This window comes from Pezoporus wallicus, unplaced genomic scaffold, assembly GCF_028554395.1.
Source record: "Pezoporus wallicus isolate ANWC-B61680 ecotype Strahan unplaced genomic scaffold, APGP_CSIRO_Pwel_v1 contig_1583, whole genome shotgun sequence".
In the NCBI taxonomy this organism is placed as follows: Eukaryota; Metazoa; Chordata; class Aves; order Psittaciformes; family Psittacidae; genus Pezoporus; species Pezoporus wallicus.
The window spans coordinates 2,251,193-2,268,847 of NW_026637266.1; the positions used below are offsets into that span (position 1 = coordinate 2,251,193).

A 17,655-nucleotide genomic window follows, 5' to 3' on the forward strand; every position below is an offset into this window, starting at 1 on the left:
TCTCCCTTGTCTGTTTTTTATTTGCTATATACCTGCAGAATCCCTTCCTGTTATCCTTAGCATTCCTTGCCAAGTTTAGGTCTAACTGGGCCTTAGCTTTCCTAACCTGGTCCCTAGCTTCCCGGACAACATCCCTGTACTCTTCCCAGGCCGCCTGTCCTTGCTTCCACTTATTATAAGCCTCTTTTTTCATTTGAATTTTCCTCAGGAGCTCCTTATCCATCCAAGGAGGTCTCCTGGCCCTCCTCCTGCATTTCCTTCTAGTTGTGATGCAACATTCCTGAGCTTGTAGTAGGTGATCCTTGAACATAAAAACAGCTGGAGCAGAGAGATGTGATGTATGTTGCTGCTGAATACAGAGAATAGAATTTGTCTAATTATAAAGTACTAATTGCAAAATGGATTTTATTTTCAGTCTGTCACCGTTTTTTGTTTCAGGTCGTGTTTAACATGATTGTAGAAGTGCCTCGTTGGACGAATGCAAAAATGGAGGTAATTGAGAAAACACCTTGATTAGATAGGTATTTGTGAAAGCTATGACTTCCAGTCATCAGAGTTTGATCAGAGTGTGAATTACTTTTTGCACATAAATTTTTCTGTGTTAAAAAATGAATTTCAACTTGTGCATACAGACAATTTCCTTGCTATTATAAAAAATGTAGAGGTTCTAATTTAGTTTCCGTTCTACAGGTGAGCACTGTTTCTTGACAGTCTTCTGACTGCAGAGTGCAGCATACCTGCAACAGAGTCTAAAGCAGTGCCTTGCAGAACATTGTCCAGCATTTAGTCTTACTTTTGCTCGCTCATAGAGCGTTCCACTCAGAGGATTTAAATTCTCTCATTTCTGCTATACAGTGTGCTGTAATATAGCGTGCTAGGCCAAATCCTGACAAACGGGGCCGCAAATGAAAAGGCATTTCCTTGTGTTAAAAAAACCCAAACAAACAACTTGGGGACCTCACTGATTGAAAGTATCTGCTCCTGCAGGGGCATATTTTAAAAGAACCTAGCAGGTTGTTCCTCTGCAGTTACAGTACAGAAGCTGAGTAATAATGCTTCAGCTGTTGTGTTTGTGAAAAAAGGGATCTCACCAGATATGTCCTGTCTTTCTGAACGTTTGTATTAATTTTAGGAATGCTTCCTGGATGCTTTCAAGGAAGTTTATATTGGAGCCATTAAGTGTTTTGAGTATTAAAAATAACACCAAAGAACCTCCCCAGCCTTTTATTTCAGAATTTTGTTTTCTCCTTTCCCAGATGCTGGAAAATAATTGGAACTGTGTTTACCACACTCTGGAAACAGGGTTACCTTGGATATTTACCATGTATTTTAAGATGATACTGCAATTGTGGAAGCTTAGTTCTCTTTTGCACGTTTCCCTTTGACAACACTATTTTAACTCTGCGTAAAGCTCAGATTGCTCTCCCCCCCCTTCTCTCAGCACATTACATCAAGGGTAGAAAAGTTTGCTGTCCTGTTAGGTTCAAAAATTGGAGGGTTTAGACTTCTGTGGCTTGATAGAAGAGACCAGATGTAGTTCTCTACTGTGTAAGCTTTAATATTCTTGAAATGTCTTACTTATTAAGGAGGTTGCCTTGTTATTGTGTCCTGGCAGTTCTGCAGTCCAGACTATGGTAAGGTTGCTGCCAAAGCCCCTATTGTCAGAAGAATTTGTGCCATCATTTGCGCATCTGTTGAATTGTTCTATAAAATGCAAGAGCTTCTAACTTAAGTTCCTTTTAATATTTATGTTTGATCATGACAGTCTCTTTACAAATTTAGGACTTTCTCTTTGAGATTCGTTTTTTCTTGCATACTTCACAACGTTATTTAAAACTTTAATAAGCTGCTTTTTGAACATGACCGGTGAGATTTTGGGTGCAGCCATCACACTTTTTAAACCACAAGCACATGCTCCCAGATGGATCTTTCTAACTGGTTGTGTACAGAATGAATTGCTTTCCATTTTACCATTCTCCTTCTCTCTCTCTCTTTTTCACAATCTGCTTAGATTGCCACTGAGGAGCCGTTGAATCCCATTAAACAAGATATAGAGAAAGGCAAGCTTCGATATGTGGCAAATATCTTTCCTCACAAGGGTTATATATGGAATTATGGTGCCCTCCCACAGGTAACATTTTTGTTATAATGGTGAAAGTTTTCTGTGTTCTGTGTAAATTGCCTTGTAAATCTTGAGTACTGCCTGAATGCAAATCAGTTGCAAGAAGGATGTTTCTCTTTGATAAATTTGCAAATTAGGATTTTTTATGTTGAGCTTTATTGTTTCCATAAATTTGGATCAGTATTTAGGTAAGGGTTTATATATGTACTGTATTTCAGGAAGGAGTTAAATGATCAAGAAATCTCAAATCATTAATTAGCATCCCTGTACTGTAGTGACAGAACTGAGCTGTCTTGATCTGCCATTCAAGAATACGTTGTCAGGTAGCCCTTTTTTGCTCAAACAGGGCATTTAAAAAAAAAAAAAAACAACTGAATTTAGGAGTTTTGGGAATTGCAGCATAAATTTTAATTGTGATTTCTCAATATCTTTAACAAAGAGGAATGCAAGGGCTGTTCTTTTTTAGATTAAGCATTAACTGCCTTAGTTGACTTTTCTCTGAACTGTAAGACTTTACTGATCATGACAGATTTGAAACTTTGAGCCATGAAAAAGCCCAAGTAATGGCTGAAATTTTGAGCATAATGAAAAGTTCTGACTTTTTTTCATTTCTCTGAATAACACATTGGACTTAGATTAATACTGAAGAACGTGATGGAGTTAGAAAAGACTAATTTATTTTCTTCACACTTAACTACATAAGCAATGAGAGTTTACTCCTGAAAATGTGCTTTTGATGTGTGTGATCCCTGAAGAGGAGATACCAGGCAGATGCCGGAGTATAGCAATGAAGTTCTTATCCAGTCAGCAGTCTCAGTAGGCAAGGTTTCCAAGTAGGTATAGTCAGGAACCTGAAATTCCATTTAATATTTTGAAATTCATGTGTGCCTTAGTATAAAGCCAAAATTAAACATTGAGTATTTTCCTGCACAAAGTGCATCATTTTGGACTGGTGACAGTTTCCCCAGGAGAAATGTTCAGCTTCACTTGTTACCTTGTGAGTCGGAGAGAGCTGGAGATAGTTGTCACTTTCATTTTCTGTAATTACTTTAAAATACCAGTTGGATCATTGCATCTCCAGTTGCTGAAGTCTAGATGATACTCCAGATTCTGACCAGCAACTGTAGCAAACAAAATCCAATTTAGTGTCTCCATTATCATAAAAGGATTCTTCATGAGGATCAGCAATTGGTAGAAGTTCAACCCTAGTATATGGCTTAAAGATACGTGTTTGTGTCTGCTTTTTTATGCTGTGGAACAGAGAAGAAAAAAAATGACAGCAGGATTCTCATTGCAGGAGTTGCTGTACTGTCCAGAGATCATACCCTTCCTAGCGAGCTTTCCTGCTAACCTGCAGGTAGAGGGATGCAGTTGGCAGGAGAGTACTACTGGTATAATGCAGCCTTAGATAAAAAACACTTTGGAAGAGTGTTGGAAAAATAGGTTTTTAAGTTGAAATTCTCTCTTGACTCCATTTCAACATTTTTTTTTAGTAATGATTCTGCTACTTAAACACCTGAGAGTTTAGGTTTCACTGGTTTGCCTTTTAGTATCAGTCATGTTCTCAAGAACAAGTTTGAGGTGGGGGTGTGACCATGGACAGCAGGAGCTAACAGTACAAATCCTTGGAAAAAGTTTTCTAACACCTTTTCAACAAAATTTCATTGGACTCCAGGAGAACTTCCCGACTTGAGAATGAGTTACTCATTACTAACCAGTAGGAGACAAAGCAAGCACTAGTCTAGTAATTGAGTTAGTATAACTTGGCTATGATTCCTTGGTTGTACAGAGCTTGGAGCAGGGATTTGAACTTGCCTCCTGGAGAAACTGCTTTGGTTTTAAGATGTTGGCTGTTCTTGGGAATGTGCACATCTCAAAATAATCAGAAATATTTTGTACCTAATATAAAAACTTAAAAAAGCTAATTAAGTGCTGACAAATCCAAACCCAGGAGTTTGGTTAGTTCAAAGTCTAGATATTTTTTGAAGGCAGCTTATGTTAGTGCCATGGTATTTAAAGAGCATAAGAATGTAATTATAGGGTGTCTTAGTTTAATCCCATAACCACTTGTAACCAGAAAAATACATATTCAGGGTCCTCTGATGCCTTAATCACTGCCATTTGGAAAAGTGTATCTCTTGAGTAGGAATGCAGTTGATATGTTTGTTACCATGTCCTCAGTAATTCCCATTGTCCTGAGTATGAGGATGAATTACTCAACATCAGTCCACTGCCTGTTTGGTTTTTCTTTTCCCATTGAGCAAGCCTGTTCTCAGAAAACTGATGTTCTTATTGTTGTTTTTGTTAGTCTTAATAATTTAGTGGTTAGTTGAATTGTAATTGCAGATCAGCTGGTAACTGATAATTCTCTTTCCTTTAACAGACCTGGGAAGATCCAAACCATACAGACAACAATACAGGATGCTGTGGGGATAATGATCCTATTGATGTTTGTGAAATAGGTTCAAAGGTTTGTCTTTATCCCCATGAGTTTAACTTACCACAGTTAAGTTAATAATATGGTAACAACTTTAGGAAGAGATGGACAGATGATAAGAGTCTCAGGGAATGACAAAAGTAGGATTAGAGAGTCTGAGGAGGGGATAGGTAAGAAAATGGTGAATTTTTAAAAAGGAGAAAACAGGATTTGGTAAAGTCTGTAAAGTCTCTTTGGTAAAAGTTTGTAAAGTCTCTTTGGTAAAGAGAAGAGGCCTGAAGTTCTATGGCTGGACAGTGAATTTTATGTGAAGGAGAACGGGGTTACATTTTTGAAGATTTCTCTTTTTTTTTTGTCCTCTTAGAGGTACTGAAGCTAGAAGTAAGTTTCTGAAAGATGAAGAGGTATGTCAGCATCTGCACATAAAATTACAAGGTCAGGCACACAAAGGAGGTAGATGAGTTTTCTCATGGGTGCAAACAGAAGTAGATCCCATTTCTGTAGAGAAGAAGACAGGAACCTATTGTAGTGTTGCAAAGTTATGATACATGGAGTGGATGGATGACAAAGAGGTGCAGCTAATACCATTAGTAGGTATAGGGGTATTGTGGTTTAAGCCCAGGCCATAAGTCAGCCAGCAGCCCTCTTGCTCACTCCCCCCCTTTCTTCCCCCCTTTTTCTTCCCCCCCCCCCCCCCCCCCCCCCACTAAGAAGGAGAAAAAATGACTGCTACTGCTGAGCCCAAGACAAGGGGAAAGGTGTAGCTCACTGAAAGAAAATTCTACATACCTGGAGGCAGCAAGGGAGGAAGCAGTTCTCTGTGGTATCAAAGATGGGGCTATGAAATGGATGAGTTTGGAAGAGGGGGATCCTTTGGGATATTTTAAGTAAGGGTAAATTTAATTGGTGACCTTGATGAAGGTGGCTCTATTTGTAGAAAGGAACATAAAGCTGAATCTCAGGGGTTCCAGAAACAATTATAAAGGGAATATTAGCTGGCAGGGAGAAGGTTCCCAAGAAAATACAAAAGAAAGTTGTGCTGATATTCCTGGGGACAGAGTGTGTGTTTATATGTGTATATTGGAGTCTAGAGGAAGAAACAGCGACAGGTAGATTAAGACCAAGAGTTAAGAAAGGAGAGAGTCAAGAGGCAGGAAGGAGTTAAAAAATAAGTATGAGATACTTTTGACTTGCAGTTTTGGGTGACGATCATGAAGGTTTGGAGAAAGTAGGGTAGAAGAGAAGGAAAAAAATTCTAGCTTGTCTACTTAAATAAATGCTGATTGAAGAATTGAGGGTTGAAGAATAGCAGTGGTGGAAGAAAAGCTAGTAATGTTAAATAGGTGTGTACTGGCTTTATAGATCTGTCTTGCAATTCTATTAGCACCTGGTCAAAAATAAAGTAAAACTGGTTTGTCTGTAAGGTAAAAGAAAAATTCTGTATCGTATTTTCCAAATCTTTGTGAACTGTTCTGTTTCAGATTCGTTCTTCTGGTGAGATTGTTCAGGTGAAGGTCTTGGGTGTTTTAGCTCTTGTTGATGAAGGAGAGACAGATTGGAAGATAATTGCTATCAGTGTGGATGACCCAGATGCTCACAAAATCCATGGCAAGTATTTTTTGTCTTTCTTAACGTAAGTTATGTTAGCAATTTGCACAGTAGAATGGTACCTGAGTTCAGGCCACCCAGGACAGGAAGAGGCAGATAGCAGAAAGGCAAAGACTTTTCTGGGTGTTTTTGTCGTTTAAAACAGGTACTTCTTTCAAGGAGGGCATATATGCTTTCACGCTAAGCTTTTTAAAAGCTTCACTTGGCTTTTCAAGAGGACCTGTCATGCAGAAAATCTTCTGACTTCTGAAACACAACTGCCTTAGAAAGTGAACTCTTAAAATTACTGTGTAATAGTGCATATTTACCCACTCAGATTACGTAGCACACTGTTGTTTTCCTTGTTGAAAGTGCTTGTTCCTTTTTGATTCGCAGGCGTTGTGTTGCATTCTGAAAAGGGCTGTACATTTCCAATGCTTTGTCACTTGTAACTGGGTTGCTTCCAGGGTTTGTTGCCTAGTATGAACCTAAATAGGTTTCACCTTTTAGCTTGAAAATATGCAAAGTAAACTGCTAATGCAGCTTACCTAGTATCAGCTTTGATGATGACTAGCTGTGCAGGAGGAAGGAGCTTGTCTGGACTTGACCTCCTTGTCACCATGTCTGGAAGACACATTTTAGTACCTGAATTCCATTTGGATATGTGACTAGCACATGAGGTGTAATTCTGCTTGCACACAGTTTGATGGTACAGATATGTTAAAGCTGCAGGGAGTTAGGTTTTTGCAGCACAGGTGAAGTACAGCTTTTCACTGGATAAATGGAGGTTCACTTCCTGAAATGCAGTGTTACAAGAGAATTAAGTGAGCAGGTTTGTCTGAAAGTTAGTCGTTGTTATTGTCCTGGGTTCAGCAGTAGCAGTCATGTTTCTCCTTCGTGGTAGCTGGTGCAGTGCTGTGTTTTGACTTCCAGCCTGGGAACAGTGCTGGTGATACCGATGTTTTTGGTTGTTGCTAAGTGATGTTTACCCTGACCAGGGACTTTGTGAGGCTCATGCTCTGCCAGGGAGGAAGGGAAGCCATGAGGAAGCAGAGACGGGGCGCCTGACCCAGGCTAGCCAAAGAGGTATTCCATACCACAGCACGTCATGCCCGGGGTAGGGGGTAACTGGGAGTTACCTGGAAGGACAGGGGCTTCCAGGTGGGACTCGTTTCTTGGCCGGTGGTATTATAGTCTCTTCCCTTGTTATTTTCTCTTATCATTGTTGTCGTTGGTGGTAGCGGTGGTGATTTGTGTTGTACATTGGTTGCTGGACTGTTCTTGTCTCAACCCGTGAGAGTTGCACTCTTTCGATCCTCCTCCCTGTTGCTCCGGGAGTGGGGAAGGGGAGAGCCCCAGGGATGGGGGGGAGGGGGGGGGGGCTCAAATTGCTCTCAGCCCGGCACCACTCACTGGGAGTGAGTGAACAAGCTGTCTGGCTAGGGTTTAAACCACGACAGTTGCGATACAAAAAAACATATATACCATCAGGTTATGTGCGATCAGAGCCTGTTCTTTGTTAGCAAGGATCACCAAGGCACAGAGTGGTCTTTCTGTAGGCTATTCAGTAGCTTTTTGAGGAATTGTGTTTCTCAGCCATTGAGGCTTTTTCCTGGTTTCTGAATGTAAAGTAAATATATCACTGGTCTGGCCCTTCATTCTCAGTTTTCTTGCAAGTTGCTTTCACATGGAGAATACTTGGCTTGTGAGGAAAGAAAGGGAGAAGAGGAAAGGAGGAAAAGGGTATGGGGGTTGATGCTTATTAAACTCATTGGGCAGATGAATTACTAAATAGTGTTTATGACTTACTACTTTGACAGAGATTAAGAAGTTCAACTTAAGGAAATAGTAAGTAATGGTTTGCTGTTAATGTTGGTCTTGGTAATCTCTGTAATGTGCAGTGAAATGGTATGTGCCAGTAGTTAAAAGACAAGTAATTTAGCGCTTTATTTCTATACACTGTTGTGTTTAACTCTTTACCTTTTGTCCTTAAAGATTTCTATGAGAGTTTAATCAGAAAAGCAGGTGAGAGAATTTAAATGGAGTCCATTAAGTAAGTCAAGACTGGGACAGTTTATGCCACTGGGTTAAGTAGCTCTATTTAGAAGTCTCTGTTTTGTTTTTTCAGGTAATGACTGATTTCTGACAGCTCTGTTACAGCTTCAGTTTGTTTGGGATGGAAGTAAGAGTTTTAGTCTTGTTTAAACAAACACCGAAAGGTGGGGCGGGGAATGGGCAGACTATTGCCTTGTAGCTTGTGTGTGTATCCTTTCTTAGCAGTGAGTAGGTGCAAACCTTTGAGAAGAGAACTGTCCTGAAGTTCAGAGAAGTGCAGAAATATTTATCCAGTTTAATATGCTTTCCCTTTGGGGATTAGGGATGCAGTCCAGGATTTACAGAAGGAAAGAAAAAGGGGGAAAAAGAAAACCCCCATCTGTTTTCACAAAACATGACTAGCTTTCAGTGCTTAGCAGCAATCCGTCTTCAGTCTGAAAACAAACAAATCTGTTGGAGTAGGCAGTACAATATGTCCTTTTATACTTGTTATTCCCCTTCCCAAGGATGTTAATTATTTCAGCATAAAGGGATTGCAGCTACAGATAAAACCAGTATCTCCCTCGATAATTGACATGCTGCTGTGTTACAGTGGTGGCCTCCTAGTAAGAGATGAGGCTAAGTGTTGCCTTCTAAGTCTGTCCAGTCGTTTTTGTGTCATTTGTTGAACATTTCGAATTGGACTAAGAATCATCACATTTGCTTTCAGCTCAGTATGTGCACAGCCCCCAGTGAACATTTGGAAAAGATAATTCCAAGACACCAGAGTGGTGATTACTTGCAAACCCCATCCTGAGCCTGCGCAGTGTGTTAACTCCTCTTGCTGCTTTAAGCACACCCCAGGTACTCTGTATATTCTCCTTCTGGGATTGTGATTGTTCTCGTAAGTGCAATTGATTTTTCTGAGACTTCACAGAACTTAAAACTGAACAGTTCCAACTTCTGAGCAGTTCTCATTGTTTATTCATAGCACTCCACTGTGCTATGTCCTGCAGGCATTTATTGATAAATACTGGTTTAAATTGGGAACCCTGCCTAGAACTCTTTCTTTCACACAGAGAAATGAGAAACTAATTTATAGCGACAGTCCCAGGAATGATAAGCAATCCTTTGCACCCATTCAAGCAGGAACTGTCTCATCAGTGGGAATAGCAAGGACTTAGTGTCTTTTTGGACTGACTTTAGAAGGTAATTTGTTTGAAATTACAGCACTTATACTGGTGGATATGGGGACAGTCTCACTCCAAACACAAGCTATACCTCAGATGCGTGTATCTGTATGCGAAAGTTTCTTTTAGACTAAAACTGGACATCTTGAGATTTATCTATTTCAGTAAAATCTGTCTTTGTGGCTACCTGAAAACCACTGTGTTGTCTTTCTGCTCTGCCTGTTAGGCAGATGGCCATTAGCAGACCAACAAAGCAACTCCAGATCAAGCAAGTCTGGGAAAGGGCCTAAAATCTCTCTGCACAATGAAACATTAAATCTTGATGGTATAATAGACCTGGCTGCTTTTGTTGTTGTTGCTTTTTGTTTGTTTTTTGTAAAATCCTGTCCAGAAGAAGCAGCAAGTTCTTGGAGTAGAAAGGCTGCTTGTGTGCTTATCTCATAATTGGGATTGAATTTAATATATTGGAATTCCCATACATATCTAATGTGCTTTACAAGGTTGGACTCAGAAAGGGTGAGCGATATTTTCATGCTGTAATTTGGTCATCTTCATGTTGGACAAGAGTTTTTGAAAATCACTGGCAGTTGAAGCAGGAAGTGTTTGAGGCAGCTTGAGAAAAGTCTGACCCTCGAAAGGTCATCTTTACCTTCCTTGAGCACATAGGACAACTCAGGTATGCTGGATGGAGGTGATTTACTGGCCGGGAAACCCAGCAGTAATTTTCTTGTCATTGCTGACTGAAAAGATGCCTGGATATATTTAACAGCAGTTGATGGTGTCTGCTGGCTTTGTTGCACTACTGTTTGCTGGTACTGGTGTAGTTCACTGTGCTGTTGCCACACTTCTTTTCTGATGTGCAACTTAAGATTGGCCTTTATTTGTTAAGTGATCAAACCCTAAATGGCAAAACCAAAGCATATTGCATACTTTGTACCATATATTGTTATAGACCCTTGCATGTGAGTATATTTATATGCAGAGAAGCAGCAGAGGCCCTAAAAAACCTTTGTTGTGGATTTGTGTAAGCATTCAATATAGAGAAATTAATTATCTGTACTGAGACTCCGCTCCTACTCCCTCACACCATGCTGCACAAAACACACCAAATGCCTTTATATGGAATATAGCTGCTGCTTCCTGTAAATGTTTATAAGATGTTATTAAAAACATATGTCCTCTCTTCCCACAGACCTTGTTTAGAAAGCTTGCTGCAAGCATGTTGTTTTAGCTTTGCTTGCAAGAAGCAGCATCTGTTGTACTAAAAATGGTAGTTTTGTACAAATGCTTTTGTTGTTCTTTTTTGGAAAGCTGGATAGAACTGGGAATCACGTTTGCATTGGTGCGCTCCCTTCACAGAGACCTAGCAGCGGTTGGTTGTACCATCCTCAAGAGATTTTCCTCATTGAGACTAAACTGCATCTGTTAATGTGATTACCCATCTCTTTTTAACCCTTGGTGCTTAATTTTGTTTCCAAGAGAAATGGGACCTGTGGTGGTATGTAGGCAGTATAAAGAAATTGCTGCCTAGAGCCCAGTGAGTACATGCTGATAATTTACCTGCAGGAGCCTGACTTTCTGCTCTGTCACTCTGAGCAGGACTTGCTTGCAGAACAGAAACCACATTAAGCCAGGTGCATGTTTGCTATTCCCATACTTGCTTAGCCCCTTTTGACATCAGTGTGAGTACATAGCTCTAAGGGACGGTAAGCGGCCAGGGTCAGATAGAAGTGCCTAACAGTGTCTGCTTCAGAAAAGACATCTAAATATTTTTTTAAAATCATAATATGCAGCTAATCTCTGTAGATATTAGTGCAGTAAATCACTGTACTGCTTATTGTGATCTTTTCTTTTACCTTTCTTGGCTTATTCTTCTGTTTTCTGAGTGTATATTTCTCTTTCTTTCCCTGATGTCCCAAAGATGCTGTTTGGGTTTCAAAAAGGAGGAGAAGCTAGCTGTATTTCAAGCTTTTCTATGGTGCCTTTTAATGAACTGAAGAGGTGGCTGTTGAGTGATGCGAGAGCTCATATTTTGTACCATGTGCTGACTCCACAGCAACGGGATTGATTTTTATTCTTTTTTTTTTCTTTTTGTTACACTGTTGCATTTTTTCTAGCTGCTTGCTGCCAACTCCCATCATAACACCTGTGTTTTGGTTGGTTTATTTTTTTTCCTTCAACCATTTAAGCTTCATTTGCTGCTCAGTAGCTGTCCTTCATAATAAAGAATAATGAAGTGAAGCATGGGGATGAAGAAGAATAACTTGCAAGGAACCAAGGAAATAAAGCAGCCACTGTCCCCCTTCTTAAGTCCTCAAAACCAGAATATGTAACAGCCAGGACTTTAGGGGCCATGTAAAAAAGTCATTTTACCTAGACAAGATATTTTCCAGTAGAGAGAGTGTGAAATTCAGAGAGATGAAGCCCATAAAGATGATCATCCCATCCAGGTAATGAAAGCCTGCCCCAAAGCCTGTTCTAATATTTGAATTCTTTAGACAAATACAAATAAAGTCTATAAACAACAGATGGGGAAGGGCCCAAGTGTCAGTTAGCAAACAGCAAAGAACTTCTGATGAACAGTTTTTGTGGGAATAGGAGGCAAATAACCAAGTAGGAAGAGTGGAGAAGCAGAGTTAGGGGAGACGTTTGCTGGAACAGGACCCAGAAGAAAGGAGCAGCAGTCTGAGAAAGTATGCTTGAACTTAAGTAGTGTCTGGAGATGGAGATTTGGAGTTCATTCACTACTAGGAGCCAAGGAAATTGCTGTCGCAGCCTGGTTTGCTTTACAGACTTGGCGAGATACAATTTCTACTACATGATGAAGACACAGTGAGTTCAAACCTTACAAGAGGAGGAGGTGATAAGGGCTCAAGATGGAGGAGGGATGTTCCCTTGCTTGAAAGAACAGGATGATACACTTGGAACCCTGAAACTGATTTGAATTGGAGACGCAGTTTTATTAGTTTTATTAGTGCCCAAATGAAGCATCCTGCCTCCAACCAGGACTTTTTCCTCTTCTAAATCATTCCTTCTTGTTTGGTCTCACCTACCTACCCTAGTGAAAGGCTTATACTCTTAAACATCCTTTCCAGCTAGAAAACCTGCCTCTAGCACAGCCTTATGTGCCCTTGCTTTTTTTCTGGGATTCTGCCAATGCAACTCCCTAATCTTCTACAGGCAGATGGCCAGCAGCCAAGTGCAAAAGTGTGTGTTGCTCTGAGTCCATAAACACGTAGCCCTATTACGTGCGTGCTGAAGCAAAAATTTACATAGGGTTCTTCAAAGCTTTATGTTTTATTCTTTGAGTAGAGTATGATCCAGTGGAATTTGGGAGTGGCATCTATCAGACGTCTGTGAACGCTCAGCATATGTTCTCACATAGGTTTGATTTCACAGTTCAGTCCACTTGTCATCTGTCTTGGTGGTCTACAGAGAATTGAATGGTCTATAGCACAAGACTTCTTCCCTTCCCTTAACACTTCTCTTTAAAGATATTCAAATGTCTTTGTTCAGGTTCACAGACTAGATTTTTGAAAGACATATAGGCACCTGAAGATGGAAATCACATGACTATGTGTCCGTTCTGTGGACTAAGCAGTTCTGAAAATCTGTTTTATAGGACTGGATAGACAGAAGAGTTTCAGCAGGAATCACTGCTAACCAGGAGATGTCAGTCATATCTATGGGAGAAGAGAATGAAGTAGCCAAGCAGTATTGAGAGAGAGCAAGAGAGAATTGGGAAGGGAGAATGAGCAAATGGCTTGCAAAACACTGGAAGAAAGTAGCACCATGGAAGGTGGCCTGGACAGAGTAAGGTTAAACAGCTGGAAGCCTGCATGCGAAGTACAGCAATAAGAAGTCAGCTCTTGTTTTCATCAGAAGTGACTATAGGAGGGACAGAGATCAAAGGAGAAGGATTACACCAACTACAAAAAGTACTTGGCTTCTGGAAAGGACAAAATCCTTTGTTGTACCAAAATCAACTAAAATTGTCAACATACTGCTGGGGAATTAATTTACCAAGGGGCTGATGGGACCAACTCATTGCAGGTAACAGGAGTGATGGTAGTGGCACAGGGCAAGCAGGTGACATTGGATATGCATAACAGAAGTAAGCATTTAAGATCCTGAACTGCATCTTTGCTAAAGCAGTATAGCCCTCAAGCAGAATTACTGCGTGGCTGTTTAATCTATCTGTACCCACTGTGGCAGCGTTCATCTCTGCCTCCCAGGGGTATCCTGCAGATGGCTTGCATTCCTTTTTGTGTCCTGTTCCATCTTTGCATAGTAAGATAATATGGGTAAAGGTAGAATTGGCTTATCACTGTGAGTGTGCAGATATCACGAGGTTATCAGTAGAGTTAGTGTTTAGTGCTCCTGGCACGTACCTGTTTTCTATGTAAGGGGCTGAATTTGAAGGTAATGTGAGGAAGGGATGCCTTTAACACAACTTGGAGAAGTCAAGCCTATGTTTTGTTTTGAGATGCTGGTTTAAAAATCCATGTGTTGAAATTGTTTTTACTAGGTAGTCTTTCATTAGCAAACAAATGCTTGTAGTCCCTGCAGTTGCTGGGGAAAAAAATCACCTCACTGAATAATCTAAGTATTATTGAAAGAGGTACCCACTGAGATGAAAGCCTATAAATACGGAATTTTCTTCCTCTCCTGTCATCAAGTATGGTCCTTTTATTCATTGTCCCTTTGGGTCTTAATTAACGAAGGGCAGGAGGCAACTGGTTTACCTGTTTGTGTGGTTGTGAAATCATAAGGTATCAACTATGGGCAGCTAATATAATAAAATGAAGTTCCCCAGTGACTTTGAAAGTGCTTAGTGAAATCAGATTGCTTTCAGATCCTTTATGAGACTTTAAAAAATGAATGTTACAATGAATGTTACAAAAAACTGTGACTAAAAATGAGTAGTCCTTTTTTTTTTTTCTCCTTCTTTTTAACCTACAGATATTGATGATGTCAGGAAGCACAAACCAGGTTACCTCGAGGCTACAGTTGACTGGTTCCAAGCGTATAAACTCCCTGATGGTAAACCACAAAATCACTTCGCTTTTAATGGAGAATTTAAAAACAAGGTGAAGATAATCCAAAATTAAAGATGCATCATTCTGTCATGTGGTCTCTTTAATACATCCTAGAGTTTTTGGAATTGTAAAAAGAGGAGGTTTAGCTAAAAGAATTTTTATGAGGGACCTTTGAATACAATTTATTACGCTAGGAATAAATACTGTTTGCTGTCTTCCATTTTATCGGGAGAAAATGCATAGGTTATTAAAGGAAGTTATAATCCTGACAAGACTTAAACACACATCTGTGTGTTTGTAGGTTGGTTTTTTCCCCACAGCATTTTTGTTCTCCCTGTCAGAGGAATGAACAGATTGTCTTTTCAGGTATTTTTTTCAGTCCTGAATGATAATTTATCCTGACTGTTTTTAAGTGTGTGCAGTTTAAGACAGACAGTGGGCTGCAGATTTTTTCATATTTGGTATTTGCTCAAGATATACTTTTTCCTGATAATCCTATGTGAAAACATTTGAACTGGTTTTGTCTTGAAGGCTAACCTTCAAGAGAGACCTGGGCAGCACCTGGGAATAGACCTTGCTGAAGAAAACACCTGGATTTTTCCAGTGCAAATTGGGCGTGATTTGAGTAGAAGTGCTTTGAAAACTGTGTATTGCACGGTTCCTGTAGACTATTTTTGGTGAAGAATCACAGGTTCCCAATGAATGATGTCCATGTGTCAGCTAGTTCGGCCTTGTAGTGTGCTATCAAAGTTATAAAATGCCTTCTAACCAGCACAGGCAACTTTACATGTTTTGTCTGGTTAAAGAGATGTCCTGAACTCCCCTCTGCACTAAACCTGACTTTTAAATCAATCAAATGTAGAGTTGTAAGGCTTGATAACTTGATCTCTGCCCTGTTCTCCCAGGAACTGCTCTTAGAGATTTTCCTGCTCTATAAAGCAGTGTGTTGCTCTGTAGTAACAGTTTAATGGGTATATCCCTGTCAGGCCATTGGAGTTCAGGCTTGAGGCACTAAATGCCCTCTGAGATAGCTAGTTTGGAGCAGTTGAATGATTCTCAAGCATTTCTAGAGACCCAGGATGTGGTGAGGCAGCTGTGGCTGTGCTCCAGCAGCTCTGGTGAAATTCACAATGTTCCAGTGGCATTTTGCCAACTCACTCCTTGTTAGGAAATGTGAATGTTCTCTTGGCAGCTTTTTGCAAGCCAGTCTTAGATATCATCTGGACACCAAGGGCTTATTTTACTGTATTTTTTGAAGCTTTTTCATCACCACTCCCTTCCCAATATTATTTTTGTTTTAAACGAACACAAACTGCCTGGCAGCTGACATGTTACGTTGGTCTAAATGCTTAAGTGTATGATTGGGCAATTAATGAAGTAAATGCAAATTTTGCCACTAGAGAGGAAACCTAAACTCTGACCCTGATGTGCATGTGTAACAAGGAGTCATAGTTCACGTACTTTGTCCCATTTAGGACTTGGTACAGTTTTCTCCAACTGTAGGTGTCTGTGTGGTATCTAGTACTGATTTCTTGGGGTTATTTTTATATGCAGCCTTTGTGTTTTCTGGCTGCAGTTTGAGGGAAAGTCCTGAATGTGTTACCAGTGTCTTTGACATATAGTGAAGTTTGTTTCTTCTCATAGAAAGGGTGTTATATTTTCCAGAAATTTAATGAGGCCTCAAAGGAGGCTCCTTAAAATGACACATGAAACATTCTGTTTTAATAAACTAGTTCTATGGCTTTTTTTTCTGTTTAATAACTTTTTAATTCATGAAACTTTTCCTTGATGCAAACTAGGATTTTGCTGTTGAAATTATCAAATCCACCCATGAATACTGGAAAGCTTTGCTTCATAAAAAAGCTGATGGAGGTAATGTTAAGTGGTAAGTATCCAGTCTTTTCCTCTTTCTATTGTGCTACTACTGGTGGTGGTCAGTATATGGCAGATGTGCATTAACTGCTTAGTTGTTTTTTTTTAACTTTGAGGTGACAGGAATATTCATGGTTTTAATTGATAATAGACTCCAATTGGCTAATTGCACCTTCTATGGCAATGATTTAGTGGTAAATGATTACAAAAATAGGCTGATAAAGTGATACAGATTACTTCAGCTTCTGAGAAATGGACCCACAGTGTTCACTCAGGACCATTTTGGGAAAATCTTGGTATCTGATGGAGATCCTCTTGTCACTGTTTATTCCATGCTTCAGTGCTGCACTGCTGTGTTGCAGAATTCTTTTGCAGCTTATCATTCCATATTTTTCAGTTGTTCTCTGGAATGAGAGAACTGAATTGGTGTTCTTCACTAGCCTTTGGCCTGATCCAAATTAAAATGGACTTTACTGTGCTCTATGGACTGGTTTGCTTTGGCAGTTCTGGCACCAGAGGCCCTGAAGAGCAGGCAGGTATCTGCCTGGTGCTTTCCAAGGGCTGTAAGTTGCCATTAGCTAAACCAGAGGGAAAGGGCTGTGGAGGAAGCTGTGCTCAGAGAGTCACTGTCATCTTCTACTTTATTGGGAAAATGTGACTTTCTCTTTCTTGGAGCTGATTCAACACCTTACCAGTTGGACAGATTGGTCATTCTGCTTTAGCATGTAGACCATCAAATGTCAGTCTTGATCATTTCAGAGGCACTTTGAGCTTCACATTGGTGAAATTAAAAAATAATTAGAATTGCACCATTCCTTTGAGGAGTTGAACTTTTTGCTGTTTACTCTTTAGGATCTTAAAAACTCGTGACCAAACTCACTTTTGGTATGAAAGAATATATATGAATGAGGAAACATTTCTGACAAATACTTGGTCCCAGAGTTTGTCTGCTCTCTGGAAGCAGCACGGGTATCTGCTGCCGTATATAGGAGAGAATTTTGACCTGTTTTTTCCTTCTTGTTAGATACTGCAGGCAGGCTACTAGAAACCACAGCATCTGCCACAGAGTCTGGCCATCCTGCAGGTTACAAGAGACAGGGGGATATTCAGACCATCTGTGCTAGCCATCCATATAGGTCTTCAAGTACCTCAGGAAGTGGTAGTTTATCTCCGGTAACTTTTTTTGGGGAGGTTAGTTTCTTAACTATAGTCCTCTGAAATGTACCTAAGTTAGCTGCTAGAAGCACTGAGTGTGATCACCGCTTGCATTAATATAGAATGTATATTACGGAAGTCCCTCAAACCCATAGAAATAAAAAAAAGCCCCTCCACACCCCCTTCCCTTCCAGCATCATTGGTTACTTCGTGTTTTTC

General features: G+C 40.0%; 1 protein-coding gene across 1 annotated transcript in view; it reads left to right on the forward strand.

Annotated features, from left to right (window-relative positions):
* PPA2 (inorganic pyrophosphatase 2) overlaps nt 1-17,655 on the forward strand; it is a 39,050-nt gene that overhangs the window by 15,011 nt on the left and 6,384 nt on the right. Inside the window, 6 exon segments of the mRNA XM_057404591.1 lie at nt 439-492; nt 2,012-2,131; nt 4,506-4,592; nt 6,041-6,167; nt 14,333-14,460; nt 16,209-16,294. Coding sequence (XP_057260574.1) covers nt 439-492; nt 2,012-2,131; nt 4,506-4,592; nt 6,041-6,167; nt 14,333-14,460; nt 16,209-16,294 — 602 coding nt within the window.